General features: G+C 32.6%; 1 protein-coding gene across 1 annotated transcript; it reads right to left on the reverse strand.

Moving 5' to 3' along the window:
- Positions 1 to 31: 31 nt before the first annotated feature.
- LOC106768673 (RRP12-like protein) lies at positions 32 to 11669 on the reverse strand. Its single transcript, XM_014653933.2, has 18 exons — positions 11074 to 11669; positions 9124 to 9643; positions 8770 to 9030; positions 8110 to 8201; positions 7483 to 7692; positions 7017 to 7409; positions 5502 to 5680; positions 5262 to 5355; positions 5119 to 5175; positions 4626 to 4763; positions 4468 to 4527; positions 3292 to 3405; positions 2976 to 3137; positions 2750 to 2878; positions 2534 to 2635; positions 2382 to 2461; positions 1535 to 1666; positions 32 to 947 (listed from the first exon to the last, which is right to left on the reverse strand). Exons 1-18 carry the CDS (start codon positions 11581 to 11583, stop codon positions 359 to 361), a joined length of 3822 nt encoding a protein of 1273 aa, XP_014509419.1. The 5' UTR covers positions 11584 to 11669; the 3' UTR covers positions 32 to 358.
- Between the last annotated feature and the right edge of the window lie 3146 nt (positions 11670 to 14815).

Raw genomic sequence — 14815 nt, forward strand, 5'->3', positions numbered from 1 at the left:
GCAGGTAGAAGTGATGCATGGATGCTGAAAGGAAAGTTGGATGGATCATAAATTTTAACTTAATTTGGAATGTTAATATCTTACATTAGACAACAAGCAATCGAGCAATTGTAACCCGACTTATCGTAAAAATATAACATTTTTTTTTGTCAATTCAAAAGATAAAAATATTATTTTTATGTAAAACAATTTCAGAGCACTACACTTTGTATCACAGAAAACAGCTTCTCTTTCTCATCAAATAAAGAATGAAAACAAAACAACATTCGTTTTAAGTTTAACTGATATACAGTACAGGGAGCTTCAAAATTGGCATAATGCGAATGCATTACGATAATCAAACATATACCTGCAAATCTCATGCGGCCTTTTTATTTCCTTTGCTTCCTTTGTTTTGAGTCCTTTTTCGCTTCAAATTCTGTAGGGACAGTGCACCGGAGACACTTTTTCCTTCAAGTTTCTTGGTCATCTTTACAACACTAGCCATGCCTTTTCTTGCGGCAGCCCGCTGCTGTGGCCGCCGACTCATCATTTTCCGATCAAGTGGCCAATATGCATACGGCTCAAGTTTGTCCTTTTTCTTAACATCTCCACCTGCCTTTTTACTACCATATTCCTTCCCTGTGTAGGCCCAACCAGAATCTGATGTTTTTCTCCGTTTCTGGCCTTTAGTTCCAGATTTTGCAGACAGGTGACTGTCAGGCTCACTCCTAGAATCAAAATCATCATCCTCACGTTTTTTCTTCCTCCGTTCCCCTTCCTCACGGATAATCAGCCGTCCTTCTGAATCTACCTCGATCTCATCATCTAACCTAGACTTTCTTTTTAGATGCTCTGACGTTTTAAGAGCTGACCTTGTTTTCTGCCGATCAAGCAAATCGAGTGGCTCATCATCAGATTCGTCTGACAAGTGCTCCGGCAAATTCTTCCTCAGCCTGATATTGGACCTAGATACAGATGACTCAATCATAATTCATTTTCAGATCGAAAGCTTCTAGCTAAGGCTAGGTTCTATATTACTTATCTTCATATGGCAAAAAAAATTCAGTATACGGGAAAAATCTACATTGAATACTAATCGGGTACCTTTAACGGATACAATAAGTAGAGAGATTAATTATTTTCAAACTTATACTGTGCAGTTCAACTTATTTAAATTTCTTTATCAGAAAAACTAAATTTATTTGTACTAATATTTTATTATGCAATTTTATTTGGATTATACTTTAAGGTTAAATTTTTATTCGAGTTTATACACAAGAGAATGACTTCTAAATACTCTTATTTAAAATTTAAAAAAAAAAATTACTTGTGGTATCCATGAGTATTTTTTATGCAGGTATCATGGTTACGAGTCATAAGACATCTCAAAATATAATTACCCAGTTTATGAACTATCTATTGATACAAAAAAATAGAAGATAATGGGAAAATAGGTTATAAAGCCAAGAATAAGGTCCCCTTTAATTATAACGAAACTCAAATGAAGCAGAAAGTCATTAGAAGAATGAAAAAAATAAAAGTTACAGCTTACCTAAATGAAGATGCTGATGATTTCGGATGCAAGGAAGCTTTCCCACCTCTAGAAATCAAGTGTTCTGCTTCGCTATTGCCACTATCCCCATCAAAATCTGAAAAAATCTTTGTATGATTCCACATGCTTTGCCTGAAAAGTAAATAAATTATCGATTTCTGCAACGATTATAGACATGTCTTCCAATTCAAACATTCCACGAAATTCACAACAATAAAATGATCAGGGTTTCAAGAGTTAAAGATGTTAAAATCAGAAGACTAATCATGCAACTCAACTTCAACTAAAACCCAACAATTAGAAAAACTCATTTATCAGGTAGTTTTTTGAGAGGTACCAAAAGTATGTCCTTTTAAAATATGATTGTGCATCCTATAAAGAGGATTGCTGGTGGATCAATCTTAAAATCTTTAGAATCCAAATTTAATTTATGGATACAAAAACTACAAATTTACGTGAGTTAGATTCATAAAGACCTTAGTCATGAATTCTACACTAGCATTTCTTTTGCCATTTGTTTTTCTCACTGTTCTCAGCTCACCGACACTTTTATGCCCTTTTGTTTTCTTACAGCAGATGTTATCACTGACACTATGGCTGTCATAAATTTGGTTATTTTTTATTTTGAAAATTTATATATGTACTGTATACACACTTTATATCTAAACTTCAGTATAATGGCCCATTTAGGGTGAACTGCACTACTGTTTGGGATTAAATAACCCCAAAAAGATCTGTATATATCATGTAAGATGCCAGAGAACAAGGAAGACAGGGATTGGATATTGAGTGTGGGATCTAAACTATTGTCTTTTTCTAATAATGCAAATATATACATGGTTGTTACCTGGATGTAGTTGCTTTTGAAAAAAGAGATTTAGTTTCTTCAGATTTAACACTTCGATTTCTCTCTTTCCGCTCCTTGATCTGTTAAAAAAGGGATTCAAATTTCTGGGAAACTTCTATCATAAATTATTGCCAGAATGACATTCAACCGACCTTGCGAATATTGGAAAGAAGTTTAATATGCTCTTCAGGCATGACAGCTTTAACAGCCTCCAGCCCACACTTCGAGACAAGCATTCCCAAAAGAAGTTTAACCTGAAAACGATGGGAATATCACAGTTTACAATATGAACAATAGTAGTTTCAATTGTGAAACTGCGGTCATCCAAAAAGCGTATCCAGAAAAAATCAAGTGAGACGCAAAACCACCTTTGCCTTAAAATGATTTTTTGAGTTGTCTTGCCACTTCAATAAACCTTCCACCATGCTTTTCAAGTGTGTTTGCAACCCTTCAGCTTGTGATTTGGCTACTAATACCTTTAAAAAACCAAGATTGGCCTACAGAATGATGTGACCAAGCACATTTAATTAGTGGCTCTAGAAAATAACATAGGCAGCAATGCATTTAACTTACTAAATAGACAACGAAACAAACCTTGATTATCTCTCTATTATTACTCCGCAACAGAGCGAGTGTGCCAGGGAGCAATTTCAAAGCAGTTAAAACAAGATCAGAGAACTCATAAGCCAAACGGGCTAAACCTTTGGCTGCAGCACTTATCATATGCGGAGTTTCACCAGCAAAGTGTCCAGCAACCTGAGCTCACAAAAGCATAAAATCGAATTACTCCATGTGGGCAAAACATAGATGGTACAGTATTGAATAATTAAGTTCAGATAAAATAAAACCAAATTGGTTTACACCGGTTAATCAATGAAGATAAAAAAACAACTTTAAATTGGATATTTACCATCTGAAAAAAATTATTCAAGTTTTCTCTGTTTCCACCCCTCTCCTCATCCCCAAAGGCATGGGCAATTTCAACAAGAATCTCATAAGCCCTGTTCCTGGTCTTTTTGTTCGCCTGCAAGGGTACTCTTTAAAATTTAGTAACAAACCTCAAGAAGTAAAGCTAAGAAGCTACAGCGAGTAAAAGTAGTGCCCATGCCGAGCATCTTGTGATTCTTCGTCCACACAATAATGCACACAACAGTTCAAATCACACAAAATCAGACATGACGAATCGTAAGTATTGTATTGTATGAGTATGTATATAGATGGTCAAGACAACAAAAGATATACTAAAGATGCACAGAGAAAAAGTAATAGGTTAAATACATAGAATACATACAATAGATAAACAAGACAAACACAAGTAGAAATTAAAGTTTGAATTTTAAACTCTATAAGCAATGAAAACAGTGGCTTTAGGGACCTTTTACATTTAAGAAAGGAACCACATGATGGACAAATTGATCGGAACATTACGCAACAACAATTCATGAGTCATGGTGGCAACAAAACCCCGACAACATTGAATTGGAGCACATTACATAAATATATAACCCACAGTAATAAAATAGTATATGCAAATAAAAAAAACGCCAACTATATGTGAAAGCGTTACAAAGCCTGAGACATTTGAAAAAATCCTTCCAGAATGATTCTGATCTGAACTACTATTAACCCATGCTATTTATACATGACCTAAAATATGTTGCGCTATAGTACATAAACGCAAATGCATTACGTGATACCAGTTGCTAAAGAGACTAATAGTAGATCCCATGATGAAATCCAACCCTGCTTCGCATATACTTCAACTTACCTTTTTCCTATCCCCACATTCACATAGTAGGTTGTATATTTCAGCCCCAAACTCCACCAAACAAAAACATAAAAAAATGCTGTTTTAGGAGCCTTAAAATTGGACAGCTAAAAAACCAAAAATAATTAGACAATCAAAAAGCAACAACCATGTTACATGTCTTATAAAGGAAACATGAACACCAACACTACAAGGTTTTGCTGAAAGTCCCCAGTTGACTTTTCCCATCGATTCTTATTCATCCAAACATATAATAGTTCCCAGCATTGAAACTAAAACTGTACTTCTAAAAACTTTCCACAATTAATATGACAATACCTCTTTAAGAGCAAGTATAATTTCAGTAAGGAAAATGTCTCGCCAGTGCTCCAGGTTATCCTACAGGCAGTACAATGTTTCAGATTATTTCTACCTATACAAGAGTACATGTCAATAGTCTACCAAAAACATGGAAGCAACAGTCCAGCATGGAATACCTTTGACTTCGAGACATGAACAACCAAGAAATAAAGGCAATCAAGTCTATGTCGTTTGGCAGAAAAATGACATGGAAGAATTTCAACCATAGTTCCAACCAGCTCCTCAAACTTTAATGAAACAAAACTATCTGAGCTCTGTCAAGAATGATCAAAAGAGAAAACTGTAAGCAGAAATATTTACCAACATGTCACTAGCTCTACAGTAAAATAATCAACTTCTAAAATTAATTTGTGGGGCTCCAAGAAACTCTATAATAATGACATCTTTGATGATCCCTTAAAGATAAAGATAAAGAATTAGGCCGAATTAATAGAACACAATCAACTATAGATCCTGACAATGCATACATGGCATCAACGGTTATGGAAGAGCATTTTAGCAAGGAAATAGTGCCAAGAATACTCAAACGAAAAACATTACATTAAAATGGAAATAATTTGAAGCTTCTAAGTTGACTGGAAAATAAAATAAAACGAAGGAGAAAAATACCTTAAGAATGATTGAAAGTACTTTGTATGCCTTCTTTTGCATGACACCTTCAACATCCTGCATATAATAATCAATATAAACATCCTTTCCTGTTAGAAAAAGGTAATTGGAAAATTCCTCACAGCGCTTTATATCAGTCATACCTGAAACGCTGGCTTTATTGCTTCAAATAATAGAGCAATATCTTCAGCATCTAAACCAGGCAACAGTGAAACTGCCAAATCAAGAAGCTGTGCCCTGGGATAAAAAAAAAATGAAATAAATGCAGAAACTCAAGAAATAAAACAAATTAAGTAAAATAGCCATGTGACAGACTAAAATAAAGTTTACAACTTCGTAAATAATCACAAGGCAAGGTGGAAGAAATAGATGATTATAAGCACCTTAAAATTGATGGAGACAAATTGTTTGATGCATCATCAATCTGCATAGAATGAGAATTTGTGGAGATTCCTACTTTTCTGGCTTTTTGAGTGTATTTATAAAGCTTCACCATTTTTTCCTTGAACAAATTCCTTACGTCTGCTTTATCTGCTATGGAAGCAACATCACCAATTGTACACTGTACATGAAAGCAAGATCAACACTATTAACTTCTTGTACNTGTTTAAATGTAAAAAGATGAGAATCAATTCAAACAGTATAGCACGGAAAATTCTTCTTTCTCATAACTTACATATATATGTGTGTGAATGACAATATTCTACGTACTATTTTACTAGGGGGGAATATTTTACTGGAAACATTGCCCCATACAACAAAGACAACACTTGGAATTCAAAGTAGCTATCTTTCAATTTAAAAAGGTCTATAAAATGGAAATGGAAGCCCACACAATAAAAGATTGAAAGAATACACTAAATTCTAACAGTCGCGATCATTCTTCTAAATAGAGTAAATTACATAAATTACCCGATGTTTTAGTAAATTACACAAACTCCCCTTGCTTTTATTACATTTACAGAAACCTCCCTTTACATAAGAGAAGGAATGGCACGTTTTCAAACAACAAATAAAGGTGACTGTACAGGTAGAATAAACAAGGAGTTTGTGTAATATCACAAAAAATTAGGAGAGGCTAGTGAAATTAACTCTTGTAATTAATATCTGTGAGCCCTAGTTGTCTTGAGATTCTTCAGCTAATCTATCTATGCAATATGGACCTACAACAAGTAAAATTACAAGCTTTCTTATTACTTTATTAGGTATTCAATTTTTTACCACCTGGCTCGTGCAAGATTTTTTTATCTCCAATAAATTGACAACTGAAGAGCTGAAACTTGAAAATGGACTTCTACAGCCTTTTGTTTTTGCCATGGAGAACTAACTATTTGTATAACTTCATGAGTTCTACAGGACTTTGTGATCACTATTCAGTTCCCAGTCGAAGATGAATATAAATAAAAGAAAGGAGTGCACATGTCCCCCCCCCCCCACATACACACATCATATATAATTAAACCATAAGTTAACCTTCGTGTTCAGTCACATGAAAGAATTCATACAATAATCCAAAAAGCTTATGAAATAATTTCTTTCACAACTATCTACATAAACTGTCTGCATCTTTTCTACTCCAACATACTGATTGACTCAGGACAATAAGTGTCTCAACCAATTTATAGAAAATAAGTAAATCTAATCTAATGAACATTACATAACAAAATCTGTATCAAATATGGAGTTACAATGAAGCTTAAAACATATTTTGTGAATAATGAAGGATTAATATCAATCACATAACTAGGAAATAAAAAACATGGAAGAAAAACGAAAATAGAGAACACCAACATATACAGAACGGAAAACTCTAACTATATGTTGTGTTAGGCAAGATTTACATTCTATTCATCTATAGTAAATTGCAGAACCATTCCTAATTATTTAAATTTTAGTACCTGCAAACAACCACCGTCATCTTTTGTAGATTTAAGGAATACTTCTGATAAATCTTTTAACCAGTTCTTTGCAGATGATTTCAGCACATATAAATTGTCTCTTGCAACCTGTTGTGAATAATGAACTTGTTCTTTGGCCATATCCTCACCAATATAACCCATGTGTTCTAAATCCAAAATATTGTTTTGCTGAATCAGAAGTCGCAAACTAGAGCATATTATTCCACGAATATCAGGTTCTTCTTTCAGCTTACTACGCAAATGTTTCTCTAGATTCATGAAACTTTTAGCAGTGTCTGAAGGATAATTGCAAAATGAAGGCAGCAAAGACCACAACGAGTATGCAATTGCATCTGCATTCCTTGACGACACCATCAATCCTTGCTTCTCAAGCTGAAAATGCATAAATAAGTTAACACTGTGATTTAATATAACACTGCACCTTTTTTAGAAAAAACAAATATACCTTTTCAGCCTTCTGCCTCATACGCTTGATCATAACCAAAATTTCTTCAGTAAAATAATGTAAAGGTGCACCAACAATATAATGTTTTAGAATTGGAAAAAGCCAGACATTTGCATCAGATAAATCTTCAGCTTCCAAATTCAGAGGTACAAGGGACAACAGAGTTGCAGGTCCCATTGCTACTAGAGCTGCTCCAAAGCATTCGTGCAGCTGCAATCATAAAATGTAAAAATATCAGTAACATCATAGGCACAAAAAATAAAAAGATCAGACAAGTTCCCCATCCCCAAAATGATAATATTGATTAAGGAACCAAGAAAAAGTAGTACGCTAAAAATCCTCAAAAATAACTTAACATAAAAAAAAACTCAATTGTACAGCTTGTAGCAACTACACTCTGTTACCAGTTAAACACATGCATCATGCATCAACAACACTAAATGTCCCGGTAGATTACATTTAGCAAGGGATAAACACAGATTTGTCACCGAGAACGACGGGGTTCACAATCACTACCTAATTGCTTTTGAATCTTCAAAATCATAATAATATAATTCAAAATACATGCAAAATTGTAACCTCTATATAAACATGGCTAAGAAAAAAAGATGATAACGAAGGTGAGACCTGCTTCCTAAATGGAAAATCTTCATCTGGAAGCTTCTGCACTTCTTCCATGTTCTTTAGTATCCCTCTCATAAAATAAGACGACTGGTTTCCTGTATTGAACATAAACTCATATGTTAGCATCAAGCCATCCATACCAAGCTTTTCTTTATCGGATAATATTACAAAGAGACTGTAAGTAAGTAGCTAATAAAGAAATCATGAAATGAGACCAAATCAAGTTTTACACAATTTAATCAAACTGCAAAATATAATGCATGTCACCAATGGCCAACAAAATAATTAATAGTTAAAAAATCAAATATATAGCGGATTTGGATTAGCTATGAAAAGATTATTTATAATCAATTATTGTTACATTCTGTTATTAAAAAGAAATTGCTTGGATATGTTATGTGACCACAGATTATAAGAGTCTATTTCAATAAAGAAAATGTCTAATAAATCACATTTTTCATAGTTAAGTTAGAAATAAAAAGGTATCAAATTATTTATCATAATTTGTTCTGTATTATAAATCATAAATAATTTATGGTTAGAAATAAAATAGAAAAACAAGAAAATCACCTATCAGATTTTAATAATAAGCTTCAAGATTTTGCATGAAATAAAATAGATTTTTCCTTTAGCTCCCCAAAATAATATCATTCAAATACGCACCTAGTTTCTGAAACATGGCTGAAACAACTTGAAATACTCTATCCCAGACTGCAGTGTAGTGATAATCAAGCAAGCTCTCAACAGTTGCACAGATTCTTTCAATGATGGTTGGTGCTGATCTCCTCGATTCTTTGTTTTCACTCAAACTGATCTGTTCCACTCCCTGTTTAATCAAACTTTCATCAATACAAGAACTTATCATGCTCTTGAGTGCATCAGTGGCTGCATATATAGCCTCTTCATGTTCAGATGCCAAAATATCTGCATTTTTCAGAATAATGAGTATACCACTTTCATAACTGCCTTCTGACAACATCTACAAAATCCAAAAGCACAACAGAATTCACATCTCACCTTTAAGGGTATTAAAGACAATGGGGAGCTTGACAACACATATTTGTCGGTTAAGAGAATAAACTTTATTCATTCCAGCATCAAGCAAGCGAGCAGTAAATGTTAATCTGTCTCCAGACATTTTATTTGATTCGGTAGTACGGGCCAATGTGTTTAACAACTCCAGGAGCGCTTCAGGGGAAACTTCTGACATTGGATAGTGACAGAGAAAACTCAGACCATCTGTAATGCGCCTTGTGACTAGGGGTTGATGCAGATCCAGGAGATATTTGAAGTAATTAAGAATGCTGGTCTTAGATTTCCGTGACAAAAAAGGAAGACATTCTTTCAAGGCATCAAGAATATACAGAATCTGCTGAGCTTCCTTAGTTCCTTCACCAGTACTCGCATTTGCTCCACCAACAAGCAATATAAACCTTTCAAGTAGGCTTGTGACTCCCTCGCTTGCAGATGCCAACAGTGAAGAATTTTGAAAGTTTAACAAGACATCACGGTGACACAAATGTGATTGCTTTCTGACCTGTGGATAGATATAGTTAGCGCACACAGAGATTCAAGCATATTTCACAATACAGCAAAAACTGCACTTGCTTAGTCAACACCCAAAGAAGTCATATAGAAAACAAATCGAAAGTAATGTGACCATCCTTCAAAATATCAACCTTGTTAGACGCCCACTGTTGCCCATAATTGGACTCCCCTTCGCCATTTTCAAATTACGTGTTCTGATAGTATTGTATTTATACTCCAGAAAATTATTGATTCATCTAGGAGGTAAGTTTTTTCCACTAATAGGCCTTGTGTTCTCTACTTACTAATATGGTTTAGGTCCTACCTTTATATTTTGCAATTTTAAATATTTCTTGTTATTATGACTATTAGGTCCAAGCAATGTGTAGTCATGCTTGTATCATAAATCTTAAGGCAAAAGGCTGCTGAAGAGGTATTTAATGGCCAGTGCTTCCTTATGTGAAAAAACTAAACAGATTCATGCTCTCTCTGTAAAAACCAAGCTTTAAAGTCAGAGCAACAAAAACAATAGCAAGAACCCAAGCAATCAAATTTTGCTACCAAGAGCAAATTTTACTGTCATGATAATAGTTATAGTTATAAATAACAAATGAGCTCATTGTGCTGCTGACAAAGGCCAATTGTTTGTTCATTACTTAATTTACTGTTATAAACACTCAAATTTGTACCAAAAAATTTTGGTTTACAAAGCTTTCGGCTCTCCATCGATTATCTTAAAAGGGTGTTATGTAGGAAATTTAGGATCTGGTATACTTTGTTAGGAGACCCGTCATAAATAGACACTTCCAAATCATAAACCACTAATCCTTTTCTATGTTCTTTTCTTCATGTGGCTGAAAGTTTGAACATACGATCTAATATAAATCACCCAGGTCCTATGGCAAGTGACTTTAAATTTAACAAGTAAAATACGATGCCAGAACTATTCCACTTCAGACCATTATAACAGTTATCAGAACCTACTCTTCCTCTGTCATCACTTAATAGCCCTCAATCACCAGAGTCATCTCGCTAGAAATGACTTGTTTTCCTTATGTTTTTGAAGCTTCTTGAGAAGAATGTCATGACGGCGAATATCACTTACAAGGATGAGCAAAGACAGCTATTCCCGAGCTTGAATTAACTAGAATGATAATGTGTTGGAGAGTGATCAGTTACATTAAACTCTAACCTTAGCTCATTTTGGAAAAACATACTGCTGCTTTTGCTCTGGAAAGATTTCACTAATAATTTTCACCCCTCAAGCAGAACATGTAAAGAAAGTAATTGTATGCTAATTAAAAATAATTTCAGAAGCAAATGATCGCACAAGCATTTATCTTATTAGCAACATTTTAAGATTATTTTATAATTCCAAAAAACTTAACAGGAATGCCTATAACATACTCCATAGTCAGGTTCTAAAAGACTAATAAGTACCTTTGGTCTTGCATCCGTAAGGAATCCTAACAAGACATTGAATAAGGGAGACACGTCAGACCAATCCGCGCTTTCCTTAGCTATCAACAAATGTGAGAGGCACTTCAATCCGGAAACAATTGCGCTCTCCGATGCGGACGGAGATCGGAGAACTCGCAGAAGGCTCTCCGACAATGGCTGTTCCTGCAGACTCTCCTTCTTCAACAGGACGCGGGGGACTCTGGGGATGGCAAGTGAGAGAACGATGAGAAGCGCGTCGATGATGTGGCTGGAGGGATTGGATTCAGAAGTGAATTTGTCAAGGGAAAGACGTGCAGCACAGAAGTAAGCAAACGGAGTGGAGGGTTTGTTGTTGTCTTTGAGCTCCTGCGACATGGCGCCGATGACGGCGCAGAGGCGCTGGTGGCTTTCCTCCGAGGAGTTGCCGAAACGAGAGATGATTGAATTGCACAAATCATCGTTGCCTTCGTCTGTGCTAAATGCAGGTTCCTCCATTTCAAGGCCTTCCATGGTCGATTAGGTGATAAAACCCTAGCAAGCTAGCTCCGAAGGTTTATTATCAGTGTAAGCACCCCAGACAATAAGAAAATACCTAAACTGATTCATGGTATTGTTAACAAATCTAATTGTTACGCGGCAAATATTGGGCCTATAGGCCCAGTCCACTGCATGGATTCACTGTTATATATTATTATTATTAACACTCCCTTTAAAACATATGTAAACAGATACATAATAAGTGTGCATTTATTATGATCATTTTATGTTATGATAATAAAAAGTATTCTAATTATTAAAATAAAAAAATGAATTTTCTAAAATCATATTTTTATTTTAAATAGATAATTAAATTTTAAAAAAATAATTATAAAATACAAAATAATAATACAAAATATATTAGTAAAAGTATAAGTAATAATTAAATATGTACACTAAAATTGATTATGAAGTAAGTATAAAGTGAATTTTTTAAAATATTTAATAGAAACAAAAATATAAAATTATTATTTATTATTAGACATACCTTACTACTATTTATTATGTACCGGTATTGGGTATTCCTAAATATTTGTTTTATTAATTTTTTATTTCGTAAAACTAGAATAACAGTGATAATTGCTCTGGTATACTCAGTGTCGATAAATTTTATAAAAAAAAAAATCTCTTAAAATTTTAAATTATTAATTTGTTGTACAAAATATTAGTTTTACCAAATATAATCTTTTATATTTTATTTTATGAGAGTGTTTGTGTAAATCTGTGTTTATGTTTAAACAAGATTAGTACTTAGATGTTAGATTATTCATGTGTTATTTAGTTTAGATCTTATAGACTGTGTTTTTTTTATAAGATTTGTAGGAGATGATTTGGGAGAGATGATTTGAATGGATTTGAATACATTTGAGGATAAATTTTGTTGTTGTTTTTTAGTGGATTTGAGAGTAAAATTTGTGAGAAATAGTGTAAGACTTTATTGATGTTATAGATTTAAAAAAATTTGTTTAATTGGTAAAAATTAAAGATTACCAAAATACCCCTAGTTATTAAAGTAATATAAAATATTATCTATTAGTGTTATATTTAATTGCAAAAATATTTGTAAAGAGTAAAAAAATAACATTAATTATAAAAATTAATTTTAATATACCATTTAATACATGCATAAATTTTTTTCAAAGTGCCTGTAAGTACACCTTAAAGAATTTAAAACAAATAAAAACGGGCACATGAAATTTCATAAATTTGGCATATATACACACAAGGAATTCTAAAATAATTGGAGGACACATGGTAAACAATCTTTGCAAATCTTTTCACGAGCAGGTGTTGAAAAAGGATATCATTCAACAAATTCGTCTTTATCCAGCGTCACATTTTCTCTCATCCAAATACAAAGTATTATGACATTCCTCGTTCGCTATCGCCTCTGAACAATAAATTATGTTCAAGAACATAGCGATAGATTACAATGGAAACTATCAAATTGCTAAGATGATTGTTGTTTATTTATGCATACTGTTTTATATATGTTTTTTATAGCATGTAGAACCTTTATCTAGATGTTACACATGATTTGCTTAGATACAAGTAGCTTGTATTCATGGTTAAAATTACTCTAATATAAATATATCCAATTATTTGAATCTAAATAGAATTTCTTCGAATATTGTTTGATAAATTTCCAAATATTAGTTATTAAGCAGTCAATTTTTTTTTAAAATGGTTTTGTCTCAACAATCTGTTCCTTTTTATGTTTATCAAATGAAATATATTTGAAAACGTTTAGATAAGCATATGAAAAAATATTTTCCTATCTGATTACGTGATATGTATTTTAAGTGTACTTTCCCTCATTCGTAACTTGGCGTGAATGGTTTGACCTTATGAAAAAAGTTTATCATATTATATTGTTATATATAATTCTTCCCTTAACCAGATTCCTCTTTAAAGCCAATAATTAAGAAGGTTTAACATCCTAAAGATCTTCTCCTTATTTGATAAAGATAAAAAATGGTCTAGAATATGTAACAAATTTTATAACTTCGCGTACTGGACACTCATTATATTATTATATGTTAAAAAGTGGAATTAAGTAAATTAAACAAAAATATATAAAAAAATCGTGATGGTAAAATATCACCAATAGCTTATAATTTATGACGGTTTTATTTTGTAAGAAAATTATGTAGGTTCAACCTTGGAATAATCCCTTAGTAAATTATCCTCTGAAAAAACAATATTTACAGTTATATATTTAATAAGATATATCATACAAAGCATGAACACTCTGCACTGCAGTAAATATTAAAAAAAAATTATCAATTAAATAGTTCATAAAGAAAGTGTAGACTTATATATATAGAGAGAGAGAGAAATTTACACAATATTATATATTGTAATTGATAAATGTTTTATATATTTATATTTAATTTGTAGTTTTGTTTTAATTAAATTTGAGGTTTAATATTTTATCTATTTGAACATGTTACTGAAAATGTATTTTTTGAATTAAAAATTAAAAAATTGTTAGAAAAAAAAAAAAGAAATCAAAAGATGAAGTCAAGTTCATGATGTTTAAAAGTCTATCATAACATTCTAAGTTGAAAATTTAGAGATTAACCATGGAAATTCTGATATTAAGTGTAACAATGAGACTCTGATGAGAAGTCTCGTAAATGAATCATTGTAAAAGTGATTTTGGAAACCATTAAGGGAGAGTAAATGCATTTTAGATCTTAGACTAGATTTTGGAGAAAATAAGTCTCTCACATATTGCTTTTAAACTCAGTTTCTTTATTTTTGCACTGTCTTCTCTTCCTATTTTATTCATGTGTATCTACATTTTTTCTGTCGGGGTTAAACATCATCTTCATTGTGTTTCAATATAAGTATTTGACTTTAATGCTTGTTGTGGATATCACTCATAGCCATGGTTTTTCTAAGCACTTTGTTTGTGATTGAAAAGGACTATCATATGTTAACAATATTTCTTAACAACTTATTGACAATAGGTCACACGTTACTACTTTATTGATCTGCTTGAATTTATTTTAAAAAAATATTTAAAAGAGACCAATCACAAGCCATCACTCATTCGTTGTTACAAAAAATTATTAAAAAAATATTTTCCTCATTAAATTTAAAAAAATGATACTATAATGGTGGTTAAGAACCCTATTGAAGAAGGTGGTTACTGTCAAATACAGTAACCACGCTCCTGGTTGTTATCCATTAATTAGGA

Source organism: Vigna radiata, chromosome 7, assembly GCF_000741045.1.
Source record: "Vigna radiata var. radiata cultivar VC1973A chromosome 7, Vradiata_ver6, whole genome shotgun sequence".
Taxonomy (NCBI): domain Eukaryota; kingdom Viridiplantae; phylum Streptophyta; class Magnoliopsida; order Fabales; family Fabaceae; genus Vigna; species Vigna radiata.